At 35.0% G+C, this 16877-nt stretch overlaps 1 protein-coding gene across 2 annotated transcripts in view; it reads right to left on the minus strand.

Annotated features, from left to right (window-relative positions):
- Window positions 1-16877, minus strand: part of TAFA5 (TAFA chemokine like family member 5) — a 395269-nt gene that overhangs the window by 172994 nt on the left and 205398 nt on the right. For both annotated transcript variants that reach the window (XM_058805781.1, XM_058805782.1), the window contains exon 2: window positions 1731-1880. In XM_058805781.1, coding sequence (XP_058661764.1) covers window positions 1731-1880 — 150 coding nt within the window. The remainder of the gene's footprint in view (window positions 1-1730; window positions 1881-16877) is intronic.

Raw genomic sequence — 16877 nt, forward strand, 5'->3', positions numbered from 1 at the left:
GATCTCAAACCATGGATCCTGTCATTTAATTCTCTGTTTTCATAAAATGATGATCAAGCACATTGAAAGCACAAATAGAATTTGAAAGAGACTTTCTTCATGAGTTTCCCCCAAGAAATAAGTAAAGAAAGAAAAAATATTTTCAAATATCAAATTAACTCAAAGCTTCCATTTGAAAACAATCTAATGTAATAATCAAAGGATGAAGTGCAGTCATGTCTTAGTGACATTTACATTCCAGCTAAGTTTCATCTTAAGACACTCACAGGTGTATCAAGGCAAGGCAGAAAAACAGTGTGTAAAATAGAGGCTTCTGACTTATCCTCAGGAGTTAAGATGAGATAAATTACTCTGAGAAGGTCTATTTTGCTCTTTATTGGGCATAAAGAAAAACTGGAGTTGCTAGCAGCTACCTTTGGATATCCAAGTTACAGCAAATCAATCTAACCATAGGCCAAAACTGACTGACTAAAAATTATATTTTGTTCCCAGCTGGTGCAAAATTCTTTTTCTTGCTTAGAACTTTGCTGTTTTAAAATAGGAAACATGTTGAGCATTTTAATTAGTAGTAAGCATTTTTCCTAGAATTGCAACTATAAATGACACAATAAAATCATTCCTTTCTTAAGCAATTATATCTTATGATCTAACAATAAAACATGAAAGGAGAACTACTGGATATAGTATTATATTATGAAAGCGACAGCTAAGAAACTATCTTACAGAATAAGAAAAACAGTGAAAGAAAAATGCAAAAATAGAATGTGCATGATGTTCTATATTTAGCTTTGTGGGTTGGCTCTGAAATCTCCTTTTGAGCTGTCTTTGATAATCACTGGTACAACCAAATTCTGAGGCAACAGTAGGGTGTTCTCCATAATATTTTTATCTGAGGACTTAAACCAGCCAGTATTCAAAGGTAATCCATATTTATTATAGTTCTATACATAAGCATACTTTTTTGTTTTACTTCTGTTAATGGAGACTAGATCAAAACATATAATTCTACATCATTATTTTCAACATGTCTCCAATTTCATTTTTAATATTAATGCTTGCTAAAAGCCCTGCAAGGCAGACCTCTCTTGAAGACTCTCCCACTGTTAACATACCAGAGAATTTCATTTGTCTCAAAATATTATTTCAAAGTGAAACATTTTCATACCTCCCTGCATGTGAGCAGTTTTCCAGCTACATGCTATCAGTGCATCTGCAGTGAATCATACAGAATATCATTTTAAAGAGAGAAGAAATACTGGACATGTGATGTACATTCAGATACTGTATTCCAATTATAGCATCAGTGCTTTCTTCAACAGCATTAAATATCACACAGGAGCAGTCACATTAGCCTCCCAGTGGCATAAGACCTTTGAGGCTTGCTTGCTGCATTTTTTAATGTCTTAAGGAATAAAAAGTAGAGGAAAAAAGAATGCCATTTCACTGCTGATTCTGTAATCACATGCAGAATATAACAGCACCATGCCCTTAACATTCAACTGCCTATCAAGTTAAAACAAAAAGTGAAATTTCCAATGAAAAAAATGAAATTGTAATATCTATACTATTAGTCGGTATTACCCTTTGGTTGAATTTCAATGCTATTGCCATTGTTAGTTGGGACAACATGAAAATTTCTTCTATAGAGTTTTTATGGTTTCTTGGGGTTTTCTTGTGAGACACAATTCTTATATTGGCAGACACTGATTGAATAGATTTTTGCTTCTTACCATCAACACATGCTGGCCTTGCTCTTGTTGTACCGGCAATCTGTCCTTTTTTACATGCACAGCGAGCTGTTTGTCGGGCTATAGTCCTTCGGGGCTGACTGCTATCTCTGTCCAAAGTAACAATCTCACATGTACCTGCAGCCAGCTGACCTGGAAAAGAAACCAGCAACAGGTACCGGAGTCACTGAGTGCACTACAGGAAATCTATTACAGCCAAATAGAGCCACGGCCCTAAGTCACAGCAGACACTCCACAACAAATGGGCAGCCAGCCGATGGATATAATAAAAGTGAGATGACATACAATTTTTCTTTGTGGTGGACATATGAAAACCCTGCGCGCTGGTTCTGTCAGAAAATAATGTTCCACAAAAGCCAGAGAGTTGAGGTTACACAGGTTACTTTTACTTATGTTGGCTAAGTAAAGGAAGAAACTGTCACAGCAATGGAATTTAAATGGTATGCTCTTTCACATTTTCAGAAAAGAAATTATAAAGCATACAGCAAATAAAAACTTCCCCAAATTTCCATGAATACAATGAAGTCCTAACTGCTTTGCGTTGCTTTTGAAGGAGTGCCTTTCAAAGCATGCCCACATTTGACAAACTGTCAGTCCTTTGGCTCTTGCTTCATCTAAATTGAAAGGTAATTAATTCTCTCCCTGATGCATATTTGATGTCGTTATAATTTTCTTCTTTTTCTTTTACTAAATTTACTATGTAACTGCCAAATGTCTTAAATGACACCACACCCTTAGCTCAGAAATTACTTCCTTTTAATTGACTTGTCCAATATAGGTAGCTTTTACTAAGTACTAAAGAAATTCACACCACCTAATTCTGAATGTGGACAATGTTATGAGAAACAACCAAAAAAAAAATCCAAAAAATTATTTTATGAATAACATTAGTTTGAAGTTCATGTTATACTTTTAAAGCAATGCACTTCCTCTGGTACAACCAATAGTAGGCTAGTGGAATATCAAAATATTACCTTTTACAGGCAGGAAAGATACACTCTTGAATTTCAATGTGTAGAAAGACCAAAAAAAATTTCCCAATTACTACTCTGCATTACATACAACTTCGGTGGTTTATAGTACAGTAGTAAACATATGCAACACCATGTGCAAATCATAATCTTTCCATGTTTTAGTTTTTATTATTAAAAAAGAAAAATTCCATATTTTTTTTAGAAAAAAAATGCAGTTTAAATAATAGTCACAGCAAATCATTTTGTGCTGTAGAAATAAAAAAAAGGAAAAAAATTCTATAATAAAATCAAAACTAAAAAAAAAACAAACAAACAAACAAATCAACCTAAAATATATATGAACGGCCTTTAAGCCAACAGGTGCAATGCTATTTTTCCATGCTCCTTTCTTTTTGCATTCAGAATACAAGTTTACCCGGTCTATTCTTCTCAGAAGCAGTTAAAATGCTTGTTGTGTGGAACAGCAAAATATTGCAGACTGTCACCAGCATTGTGTCTCATTCACTGCTAAGGCACCTAAATTTTATGTTTCTGTGACTCTTACACTGCAGTCAATTACAAAATGACAAAAATTAGATCTCAAAGATGGGTATGGAACAAGGTACTACAAGTTCTTACAAATATATGACATATGTAAGTAATATACATCAGGCACTTATAAACACATATATTATATTCACAATAGTGAACATTATCACCCCAGTGTTTAAAGGCTGCTGGCAACTGGACTCATGAGCCTATGGTCAGTCCTGTGTTTCTACTCTTTTCCACCCGTCTGTTAATAAAAACATCTTAGGATAAACATATTAATTAGAGGACTTCACTCTTTTATATGCTGCGTTTTTTCTTTATTCATTCAAAAATATTGGATTAGATGCAAAGGTTTAGCAAGAAAGATAGTGGCACAAAATTTTCCAGAAAAAGACAAGGGAGATCCTGCTACATTCAAACATGTTGAACTGAAAAAAACATCCCAAATCATTTGCCTTGGCGCTAACATATTTCGTTCTGGGTTGCAGGAGATGTATTGCTCCTAAGGAATATAGCTGTCTTGTTAGATCATGTGAAAAAAAAAAAGATAATCAGAATTGCATTTAGATCCTGATGCCTTAGGCCACAAAAAAGTGGAAGCGTAAGTAAGACAAGTGTACAGCTTTCCATACTCTCAACTATCCATGAGTCTATTTCTTTCATTAAAAGCTATGATAAATCATACAATCTAGGGGAATAATTGTATAAAATCTCATTTCAGAGGAAAGGAACCAGACTTACAGCACAGTGAAGGCAAATAATGACCATATTCAGAGAATAAAAACAATGAAGCTCTATGTCAAGATAATTTGTGAAGGCAATGAGTTTTCCAGGGACTGCAAGCAATGAGTATCAATAAGAACAGCTAATGGTATTTTCTGCTTTTGGACCTGTAGAATTTTAGTTCTGCTTTGGTTTCCAGAAATGATAATTTCTTCCAGGCATAGTAACCTAATTTTCTTTATGAATTTTCAAAACTAGGATACCTACACAAGAATTTGCTATACAATTTTGTCTGTTGCCTTTCTTTTTTCTATAGCAGAAGAAAATTGTAAGCTGTTGTAGAGGTACAGGAGCTCTTACATATATGACATAAATATTTCTTCCCGATTGTGTCACAGGCTGCAAAGATTGCAAGCATATGAAGCACTGCAACAGAGAGTACATCCAGTGTTACTTGGCTTTAGATAGCTGTAAAGCATGAAATGCATTAATTAAGGTTATGGAAGGCCATCTCCAGAGAGAAAGTCATCCTGGTGTAAAACATGTCCTCTCAGTCTTTCTTTAGGTAGAGAGTAAGTCTACAGAAGTAGACTTAGATGATGTGTGCTATATTGGCTTTTTAGCAATTTAATCTAGAAATATAAGGTACAAGGTAATGGATCTAAATGAATATGCTTCTTGCTAGTACTGAATTGCAAAAATTAGGATGCCTTTCATTTTCAGGGAAGTTAACACAGTGACCTCTTTCAGAGATGCTAATGAAAAAAGGCTGTTCACTGGTGAGCCTCTGAACATGCTCCACTTCACTCCTAAAGCCAGAGAAGAAATCTCAAGGCAGCAATGGCTGGAGTTTCACTGGAGATTTTCCAGTTGAGGGATTAAGAGCCACAGCCCATGAACGGTCATAAAGGCTCCACGCTTTCATTATAATTTCTTTATGTATTTGCAGCACACAAAGCAACTCACCATCCTCCAACCTAAACAAAATAATCTTGGTGGAAAAAGAAATACAAGCATCATTAAAGAATAGAGTCATATTAGCCTTGTTTGGAAGTTTTCTTCCAAGAAAATTTTTGGGTTTACTGTTTTAGGAATCAAACATGAGGATTATTTTACAAGTACCATAAAACTGGAGCTTTTCAAGTTAATTAGTAGATATTTCTTTGTTGTTGTTACTGTTATTATATATATATGCAAATATATTAAATATTTCTTTTATAATTAAGACCTCATGGAAACTTATTTAATTTTTAGTTGTCACCATCTGATTACTAAACAGAGAAAAGTTTCAGCTCTTTAATGCTATTTTATAGTGTAGCACTGCATTCTTAAAATGCCAGTAGATCTCTCCCCACTCTCTCCCACCACAAACACAAATGCTTTTATATGGAATTATTTCAGAAAAAGGAAAAAAAACAGAATTCAGAATTAAAAATGCAAGTCAAAGTAAACAAAAATTAAAAAAAAAATCACAACTTGCTAAAATTTTAAGTAAAACAGGACTGGGCTCGTGGCTTGTGAAATTGTTTACAGTAACTGATGTATACATCACTTTTTTTTGTTTATTCTAAATGAAATCCATTTGTGATCAGTCCTCAAACTGTTCTTTGTGAGACTTTCATGGAAGTGTAGGAATCATGAGTATTGGCATATATATTTAGCAAATGTGCAGGAAATATCTCAAGCAAAAAGAGCATATTTTTAAAAGATCTTTAGTACTTGCATTCTTGAAAGAAAACAATTTGTTATTGAAAAGCTTAAGAACAGAGGGCATTTTTCATGTTTACCACTAGGACTCTTCTGTAAACTAAATGTCATTGTTGAAAGAACAAAGATTTTGAAAAATCTTTATTTTCTGCAATAGTTAAAAGCCTTAAATAATAGATATATTGGTATTACATGGAGGGTACTTGGGATAATATTTTAATTTTCTGTGGCTAAAAATTACTTCTTTAACTAATTATCAACCTTACCTACAGAAATCAAGCTACAGATTTTTTTAAAATTTATGCTTATCGTAAAGCTGAAGGCTTTACCTTTAATTAATTTAAAGAAACAAAATCAAATTATGAATTAATGGAATCTGTTGATACAGTGAAAGTAAGTCTTGATCTAAATATACAGATTTTTGCAGGAGTTTAGATTTTATACTCATCCAGAAAACTCACTTGTGATTTGTATATGCAGGCCTATATTATAGTTTCAGTGAACAATTTTTCCTTGCATCACCAATTTGATGCCTAGCAACACAAGCTCTTTTAGTTTAAAATGCATTAAGTTAGATGGTATTAAAATTCTTGGCTGGATTCAGATATGCTTTTGTAAGTGAACACAATGCAGGAGTTGTTTCAAAATCAGATCATAGGAATACATTCATTAGTTTTCTATTACAATATTGAAGTCTTTCTGACAACAGAGCCATGCCAACTCCTGAGGATCAACAATTCCTACTGAAATAAGGGGCAACTGAAGTACTTAGTGTCACTCATTATCTGCGGTTTGACATTAACCTGAGTAAAAATATTTAAATATAACTCAATTTAAAATATAAAAAGCTTATGTTTAAGTGGAACTCAATTTTTTGTCATATATCCTTCCTCAAAGAAAATATCCTGAAAGAAGATCTCTTACACTGAACATGATCCAATTCCAGACAGTCCAATTACGTTTTCTTTTTAAACTTTCGTTCATAATGAGGGAGATTATGGCAAGGAATTGGTTTTCCTCAAAGAACCAAACTCATGTTTAAGCTGCAATAGCAGAATCTGTGAAAATGCAACTAGCATTAAATAAGAGCAGGTTCTAGGATGCTTCTGGGAAAAAAAAAAAAAAAAGTATTTAAAATAAAGTAATAAAGTAAATAAGAGCAGAATTGGCTTAGCCAGTATGGGGAAAAATTTTAATTTTTCAAATTAATCAGCACCATTTCAGAATAACTACCAAATAAGAATATTGTTTCCATTGTTAAGTTATGTGATACAAAGGCATTTCATTTTTTTAATAGATTATGTTTAAACAAATAAGCTATTTCCCTTTCCTCTTTTCAAAGTCAGTGACATTAAAAGCATTTCTTTCCAAGATGTTTCATATATCATTTGGACCTTATATTCATTTCATTGAAACAAATGTTTTGTCTGTTTAAGTAACAAGGCTACACAAAACAATTCCTCATGCTAGTAGAATTTGACAACCTGTTTAAAACAGTCCTTACCAGTTTTTCTTGAGGGCATGATTATGTCAGTGGAAGACAAGACCAATGAAACAAAAAACTAATTAATTTAGATAATCCTAATCTATTGGTGTAACCCACAGGTGCCCAGTAGAGTAAAAAGCAGTACAGGTTTTGCCAGAAGAGTCCTTACATTTACTTCATTACAGGTTCAGAGCTATACTTGATGAGAGTCAACACTACAATGTGACCTTTGTAGCTTCTCAATCCTAAAAGAAGTCATTTTGAATTTTAGTGGTATTGAAGAAGATGTCCCTTAAAAGGTGTGGCTTGAGTGCCCGTTTTATGAAGAAAAAAATCACTGTAGAACTTAATTAGGTAAAATTTATGAATAATGAGAAAAATATGATTAATGCCTTCTCCTTTAAATACTTAGTTTAAATATTTTTCAGAGTTCCACTGCAATGAAACAGTGTATTATGTCTTCCTAGTAATTACTAATCTTACTGCAATTTTCAGACTACCACTTAGCCATCTCAAGCACATAAACAGCACAGACATTAGGAAAATAGTTTTCAGCTCCTCCATTCTGAAATAAGCAGTAAATTTTAATTAAGATAGATCCTAGTCTTCTAAGTAGTTGCACAGGAAAGAAAATCAAGTCTGTGGAGATTCAAGATACATTCAGGGCCCATTTTGAGATTTCATTTTTTCCCAGATAAGAGTAATGCCCTAACTTATTGCACCTGATTCTGCTATTGCATGCAATTGCTTAATGTTTTGTTGTATAATTAAGAATAATTTCCCCTCTATCTGACTATTAAAAACACAAGAGAAAGAAAAATAAATGTAAAACCCAACTGCAGTAAAAACAAACTGCAAGATTTCAGATTGCAAATGGGATTCTCAATCAGAATTGGTACACAAAGGGGAATTCCAGACCAGAAGAAGATCAAAAAGTCAAGGATGTATGAATAAATATAGAAACAAGTCATTTGTGCATAGGAACCTAGTTGTAACCAATTTTTCCTCCTTTATTACTTTAAAACATATTTCATACTCCATATGTAGAAATGACAAGGTGTTTGAGTGCTTTTTCTTTAAATAATTTCTGCCTCTGTGTAAGTCAGTGTGAACTGCAAATCTCAGCTCCACAGAGCTGCTCCAAGGAGGACCTGCAGCTCCAAGGGGTTGGTTAATTGCTTCTGGAGGCCCCAGTTGGTTACAGAATGGAAATAACTGCAGGAATTCAGGATTGAACAAAGCTTTGCTTATTTGCATAAGCCAGGAAGTGGCTGTTATTCTATTATTTACTAAAAATATTAAAAGATGTTAAAAAAAAGAAGGAAGAAAAAGAGGGGGGAAAAAAGCAAAAGGAAAATAAAATGAAAAAGAAAACTTAAAAAAAAAAAAAGAAAAAGTAAAAAAATAATCCTTCTATGTCTTTACCAGCCTCCACATGTAAAATAAACCTAGCCTGTTTATAAAACCAACATAATAGCCATAGGGGAAAAAATGTTATTGGAGGGATGCTGATATTCCTCTTGAGAAAGACAGGAATAAAAAGCACAGGTTTGTCTAAAAAGCTACTGACATTTGTTGGAGCCAGAAGCTGTATGTCAGGAAGGAACAAGTCTGTTGTGTTAGCAAAATATGTCACTGCAGGGAGCATGAAATCAGTTTGAAAGAACATGCAGATAAAGTCATATATCAGAAGTAGATATAATGTAGCTGCTCAGGTAAACAGTGTTTTTAACTTCTCAGGCTTTACTTTGCGCTATCAAACCGTTATCCTAGGATTAGCTCATTGCTATTCTAGAAGGATTTGAAAACTTACAAATGAACAGCCTTTAAAAACTCATCATACAAGTAGCCACCCTACTTGTATCAAGGAATGCACTGCAAGATTCTGAGTTCAAAAGGTGAGCAGGTTTTGGGTAAAAGTCCAGTAAGGGCCGTGCAGGAAAGAACTAACATACTGAAATTTTGTTTTCTTCAATCCTGTTGATATGTCTCAGTCCTTAAACTGCAGAAACAATAACCCCAAAGTCTAATTACCATCCACCAGGAACTAAGTTGTATCCTAAGTAAAAAGAACTGTGTCATAATTCCATGCCTGTAGCAGGTTTCAAAACCTGAAGGCCAAAGTAAGCTGCTGAAGACAACAACTACCTAACACTATCCAGCCTTGTTAACATGCCATATGCTAACTCATACCTATGTATGAATAAAAAATTCAGATTATGAAAATTTTCTGTCATTTTTGTAGGATAACTATTATCACAGTACATAACCTACTCTCCTGTTAAGTATGTCTAAATGATATCTTTAAAATAAGGCTGTTTATTTTCACTACTGCCTATAACATTGCTCTTCCCTTTTCTCAAAAGACTACGACAAAAAAACCCTAAAACATTTTCTTTTTAGTAATGGCTCTGAAATGCAGTTGTTTTTTTGGTAATCTAGATGGCAGGCTTACCCTGAAGTCACTACATAGCAGACAAAATGTTCTAGTAGCTAAGGCAATTATTTTGCCATCTTTTTTGTTTATGGAAAAGGTCCATAAACATTCTCCATTTAAAATAAAGTCTCTCAAGACTTGGTTATGCTGCACTTGCTGTGAACATATAGGTACAACAGCTCACACATAACCACAGGGAAATAAAAATTTATCTTAGTAACACAGCAAAAGTAAACACTGGAAAAAACAAACAAAAAAAAAAAAGCTATCCAAGAAGGAAACAAATCTCAACAATTTTTAATGTCTTACTATACCTGAGAAGAACTAGTCCCACTGAAAATATATGACATTAATTAGAAGTATTATGGATGAATCCAAATCAGTCTCATGCTGGGAAATCTTGAGGAGACAAAGGATCCTCAAGCCCAAAGCTCCAACAGGCAGAATTTGCATCTCTTGTAGTGTGTCTGCAGTGATCACAAAGGAAGTTTATGGTGCATGTGTTCAACTAATCTGGATGCTAGCAGGAGCGCTCAGTTCAAGCTCATCATCAGGAGCAGAGCAGAACAGCTAGTACCTGCTTTGCCCTCCCTGGTGTCACTGCTCCCAGCAGAGCAGTTCCTCCGGGTGCACAGCAGGGCACAGGGAGGCCCTCATTCAGGGGCTCTGCTGAGCCCATGGCGACATTCAGCACACCGGCCCCACTACTGCAGGGACAGCACCAAGGTAAGAGTTAAAAAACAGATATAGTATGCAAAAGAATTATGTCCTTTCTGTTAGGCTAATACAGAACTTCAGCCCCAACCAGAAGGAGTGAACTTCAGACCAGGCTTCTTAACTGATTATTCTGAGTGATGGCTTTCATTTTAAAAGTTTGGGAACAGGGTCTTACGCAAGTGTGACAGAGAAGCATGAGTATGCTGGCTATTATTCTCAGATGTTCTGCAGACTTGGAGGAGTGATTTTCTATCTGGGCCAGCTTCACTGCTGCATTTTCCATTTTTATCTGTTTTGCTCAAAATGACTTATGAAACAGGTGCATGCCGAAATGAAAAGTTTTCATGGATAAAATCCATGATTTTTATATCCTTATTTCTAGTCCTCCAAGACTAGAAATATAACCATTTATGGGATAAGATTCTCTTCTGCACAACTCAGAGGAGGGTGTCAGAAAAAGAGTTTTTAAGTTGCTCATGTATCCAAGGCTACTCAAAGAGAGAGCGGTTAACGAGGATGACTGTCATCCCACCCACCTTTACCAATCAGTAAAGAGCCCAAGATTAGAGACATACAAAATATCTCCTCCTGTGTCCCACTAACCAGGAACAATACCTTCCATTTGCATACCTAAATGTTCAACCATTGCACACGCACAATTCCATTATTTCAACTCTACAACATATGGAAGGACTTCTGCTTAAAGTATGTCATGTGTGTTCACACTAGTTCTAGAATTAATCTCAAGTTACTGAAAACCTGAAAATATCTTAACTGTACAAATTCATTTTCTTTTGGACTTAGTGCCTGTAAAATAAACACAGACAAATCTATCAAGAGAAGCAAAAATTATATGGCATGATATTGGCTCATATCATAGAAAGCAATGTCACAAAGACTTTATACACTGATGACCTTTTAAAAACTTTAAATGAACATTTATTATTATTATTATTCCCTCTAAAGCAAGGTTCATCTTTTTATGTACTGCTTATCAGTTTTACTAGCTAATAAAAAGTTAAATTATGCCATCAATTTCCCAATGAATGCCTAATAAATAATACTTCCTTAGTTCAAGGTCCTTTAATAAAAAGGAATAAAAATGAGGCCTGACACCACTTTGCTCAGCATTTTGATGAACTAAATTTGCTATTACCCATGGTGTATCATCATGAAATATGTTTTCTAAGATGTAGAATAGACTGTAGTTAAGTTTTCTAAACATAAGCAAACTTGCATAAATTTACACACATACAGATATTCTTCACAGCAGGGTGTGTTGAAGATTATGCATTGAAGGCATTGGTTCTGATATTGACCATAAGACATCAGCTATTTTCCATGGTTCCTCACACAATACTGCTATACTAATAACACAGAGTGGATCATTAAGCCTGCTCTTTGGCATACCATAGTCAATGGTGCAATATCTTTACTTTAAAATATACAACTCTAAGTCCAACCCAGAGGAAAAATTCATAGCAGAAACTACCTGTGTAAGACTTGCCACTTATTTCTAAGGGAATGCAAAAATAAAAAAAGCCAGGTCTGAGTCTTGTGTTGGCTATACTTTGCATTGTTTGTTCCCATCTACCTGCTAGAACTTTAACATCACAATGCTGACTGCAGACCATGTTTCAGTGTTCTGAGTGTGTCTGGTAGATGACACTAAATTTTCCTCTTAAATTTGAGATTAAGTGCATCAGAAATCATTATAAACTATATTCTATCTTTCATCAGCTAAGACTCTAATAAGACAAACTAACATGTGAGATTTGATCAACTCCATGGGTCACACTGAAGTAGCATCAACCAGAATTTTCTGGAGCAGAGGACAAAAAGAAAATTCTCAAGGTAAAGAGCACTGAGTGTAACTAAATGCTGCTCCTCAAACAGAGGAAAAGCTGAAGGAAAACTGTTAACATAATGGAGAAGCATTAGCATTTTCTGCCTTCCTATTGGTGAGTATATTTCAGTTTAGATCAGTGGTACTGATATTGTGCTCCTGTGGTAATGGCACGTAAGCAGGAGAAAGTATAAAACTCACAGAGAGGAGAATGATCCCACAGGGATGAGTAACACAGCAGTAAAGCAAGATTTATTGAATGAATGTTTGCACTCACCAGATGTAATAAAACTTGAATGATGTCAAGCAACTAATGTACATATATGAGATATACATAGTCATGTTGATCACTTATGGCCTGCCCTTCTTATTTTAATTTTCCCAATGGCAATATAGAAACCTGAATGAAAACCGAGGATAAGCTGATAGGAACAAGAACAGAAAAGCTAGCAATAATATTTCATTAAAAAAGGGTTTCTGAAAGACCATATAACCTTTTGTCTAAATGCCTCAAATCCAAAATGTATTAGCTTCAAACAAAATACAGTTATTTTAATTAGGTATAGATAATCAGAATTTATACAGCAACAGCTAAAGAGAGAGTGATTATGACACTAAGACAAATCCAATCATTCAGATCAAAGATTGGGCAGGCTATCTTTGCAGAAAATAGGCCAACACAAGTATGTATTACCTAAGGGGCAAGTAAGCGTAGTGAACTGAATGATTAATCACAGCTGTAAGTATGCATAACATTATTTGTGTGTATGTTGATGCATAAACGTGGATATTTTGGTCTGATATGAGGTGGACAACAGAAGAGAGACACAGTAATTTTGTAATAAGGAGAACATCACAACCACATTGCAAGAGAAACATGAGCCTATTTATATACAGAAAGCAGTGACTGTGTTTTTTATCACTGAACTTAAGAAATGTATTAAAGAATGATTACATAGTCTTGGTTCTAAACAGGTATGGCAGTCAAAAGAATAGGATTCAGTTTCTGAAGTTGTCATAGGTCTTCTGTACTAGCTAGCCATTTTGCTCTGGTTAACAGGATTACAGAGCACTGTTTGCAGTGAAACTACACTACCATCAAACTCACAGTAGCCTAGAGCTGAAGCCATAAGGATGCAGTATTAATCAAAATTCAGTTTTTCTAATCTGCTAAAACCTAATGAATTAAAGAACAATCCTTCCCTACTCTTAAGTGAAAACATTAGTACATTTTCTGTACAACATGAATCTTTTCACAATGACTAATCCCATTCCCAATAAAATCAATGGAAGTTTTACCACTAACTACATGGAGGAAAAAGAACCGGCAGCATAAAAGTCTCCACACTCCCAGCACCAGTCCTTTAGCTAATTTGTGTTACATCTCACATAACTGTCATTCTAACCAAGGACATATGACAAATTAATTCTTAAGCCAACTGAAAGCTCTATTGTAAGAACTATTCACTTTGTATGACTTTGCATGTACCACAAGTCCTGGCAGCAGCTCAGAAGGTGCCATGAGATCAGGAGGCAGAGGTGTCAGAGGTGTCAGTGCACACTTGTTCAGTGTTGCACTTGGCTGTGAACTGTATGGCAACTCTAAATTTTAGAGCCTATTTTTTTTTCTTTGTACTAGATACCTTCCAGGCACCCATTCCAACATTAATCATTCTATGATGAAATGACTATAACAATGTCCCAGAACACTCTAGCATACACTGCGGTTATAAACGAGCACACACAGTATCTACACTCCTCTATGCATAGCTGTTGACATTTTAGTCTTGAAAACACCTTAGATACACCATATCTATTCTAGCAATTTCAAGTAGACAGTTTCTATTTGCTACTGCTTCCCAATTTCAGATATTCATATCAATTTTCTGTAACACAACTGCTCTGTTGATATGAGATAAGTGTATTCCAAAGTTATTACATTTAATACCTGCTTTCTGGTATCTTCAATCAAATGAAGCTGGTCACTGTTGGAGAAGCAAACACAGTAATTGATCCAAAGATTTAATAAGAGTAAAGTATACAAATAAACTATTTCTGAAAATGTAAAATCCTTAAGAGAATACAGAACTACGTGTCAATTATCTAAATACTGTATATATGTAGTATCTGTATGTATAATGCAGAATACAAATTGTGGATACCTAGGAATTGTAGCAGTATATTCCATACTCAAAAAATTTAGAGATGCACAGATCCAGATTTAGTCTGTCCTGATCCCTCTGTAGAACCTTCCTACTCCCCAGCAAATTGATACTAACTCAGCTTGGTGTCATCTGTGAATTTACACTTGGTCCCATCATCCAGGTCATCAGTAAAGATGCTGAACAGAGCTAGGCCCAACACTGATCCCTGCGAGACACCACTAGAGATAGGATGCCAACGGGATGCAATGCCATTCACCACCACTTTCTGGGACCAGCCATCCAGAGAGTTCTTAACCCAATAAAGGGGCTACCTGTGGGCTGCCAGCTTTTCCAGAATGCCATGGAAAATGGCACTTAATGGTTCCCTTTTCCACTTCCCACTAATTAGCTTTTTCACCAAGCCTAGCAGTAAAGACAAAAATAAAAGTCAAGACTGGATGTGTTGCTTAACCCTTCACATAAACTTATGTGCTGTCAGGCAAATGTTATACAACCTAGCCACCTTTTCTCCTCTCTTAAACATTACATAACTGATATCTTATATCCTCTCCTACACAGAGAGAGTCTCATAATGCTTGCTGAGATTGTATACATTCTTACACACATGAAATTCATGGCTATACACACAAACACAGATGCACATCCCATCTGAGATAAGTCATGTCTCACGTTCTTTTGCCTCCCTCATATTAGAAAATCCACTGATAATAGTTACTGCATGATCAGTATGCAACTGGGAAAAAAAAAAAAAAGGAAACAGTAAAAAAGAGAAAACCCTCAAGCTGTCTAGGCAACCAATCCTTTCCACATTGCAACAACTTTCAAGTAAAGAGACTTTCCTGTAGTTGGTGAAAAATTAGAATCTTTGCCAAAGTCCCTTAGTGACAAAGAAACGGATTTTGATATTTAATCCCTAAACACAAAGTAGAATCAGAAAAACATAAAAACAAACAAATCTATTTAATAATCTGATCAATTTTACCTTCTATTTCTCCAGTGATGGGGCTGTACCTAGTGACAGTGTAAACATTTTAGTTTGCACAATACAAGAGCCACAATAGAAGAGTGTAATTAGCACTGGAAAGACATTCTTGAGGAAGTACTTTGATTTCAAAAGACTGTTGTAGTGATTGTCACCCCTGCTGTGCTTGGATTCTCTCTTGATGTGCATAAAGTGTGAATGCAGAACACATTATTATGAAACTCACTCGTCCTTGCATTTGTGTGCTCATTGCTTTGCCATCTTGTGGTAACCAAAAATAGAAACCTACAGAGCAGCATATAATTCACACTAGAATAATGCTGCTGTATTTTTTAATGAATTCTTCAGTGCACTTGCTGGAAATCTACAACTCAAACCACATTATGCATTTTTTCATTTATTTAACAAATGTGCAGTCATTTTCCTTTTAAGATTGAGATCACTGGAAAATATAAACTCTTGTCTAAACATTAAAATTAAGTGCAAACATTAAATGATTTAATGCTGCATGAATGACTTCCAAAGAACTTTCCAAAACACACTATGAGATCTTTTGTTTAAAGGAAGTAAAGTGATTCTATTTTCTCAGCACATATAAAAGCTATACCTGTATAAAAATTGTCCAACTACACGACAGTTTAATGTGTTATAAAGGAAATTGGGTGCGGACTTCACAAACTAGTCAATAATTATTTATGGAACAAAGTAATTTGCTGGCTTTAGTTTGGGGTTTCTCCTTTAAATTAACATAGGAAAAAGTAAATATAAAGCATCTACCCCTTCCAACTTTAACTTTCAAAAGAAGTAGCACATTTTTGAGTTAGCAGTCCCAAGGGAGAGAAGATGAGCCCTTCTGTTGCTAAGCAAGAGTTTGCCAGTTATTTCAAGCTTTAGCTGAGTACAAGCAATAATCACTACTGCCTGAAATATATTGGAATGAAAGTACATGGGACCATTCATGACACTTCATCAGCATGCAGGAGGCAAACAGAGTGACTGCAGTGATTGAATACAGGCTCAGAACTACTGGCTTTAATCTCCATCTCATTCATTCAGCATTTACTTTTGGCACAGCTGTATGATAAACATTCTGACATTTCTTCCTTGCCCACCCTCTCTTGGAATCCCATGATTGCTGTGTGTATGTTTGTTATGTATTTAAGATCACCAGGTTTGGTTTTTTTCTTTCTTTGTGGTTTTGGTTCCACCCCCTTCTTCCCTACCCTCCCCCCACATCCCCCCCAAAAAAAAAAAAAACCAACAAATGCCTGGGTATGGGAAAGGTAAAACTGGTATAATGGCATTATATAGAATTCTAACATTACTGGTGCTAAAAAAATTCTGATTTTAAAGATAATGCAGTTTGTTACTCCATAATGGGGCTTTTGTTTGGTTTCTTTTCTGTTTTGGTTTTTTATTATTATTTTTATTTTTTGCTGTACATCACTTATCTTGACAAGAAGAGCCCATATACAGTTCCATATCCCCAGTGCCTCAAATCTGCCTTGGCTTTGCAGCCACTGGGTTCAAAGGGTCCTGAACACCTCAAGGCCTAATTGGT

Source organism: Ammospiza caudacuta, chromosome 5 (assembly GCF_027887145.1).
Source record: "Ammospiza caudacuta isolate bAmmCau1 chromosome 5, bAmmCau1.pri, whole genome shotgun sequence".
Taxonomy (NCBI): Eukaryota; Metazoa; Chordata; class Aves; order Passeriformes; family Passerellidae; genus Ammospiza; species Ammospiza caudacuta.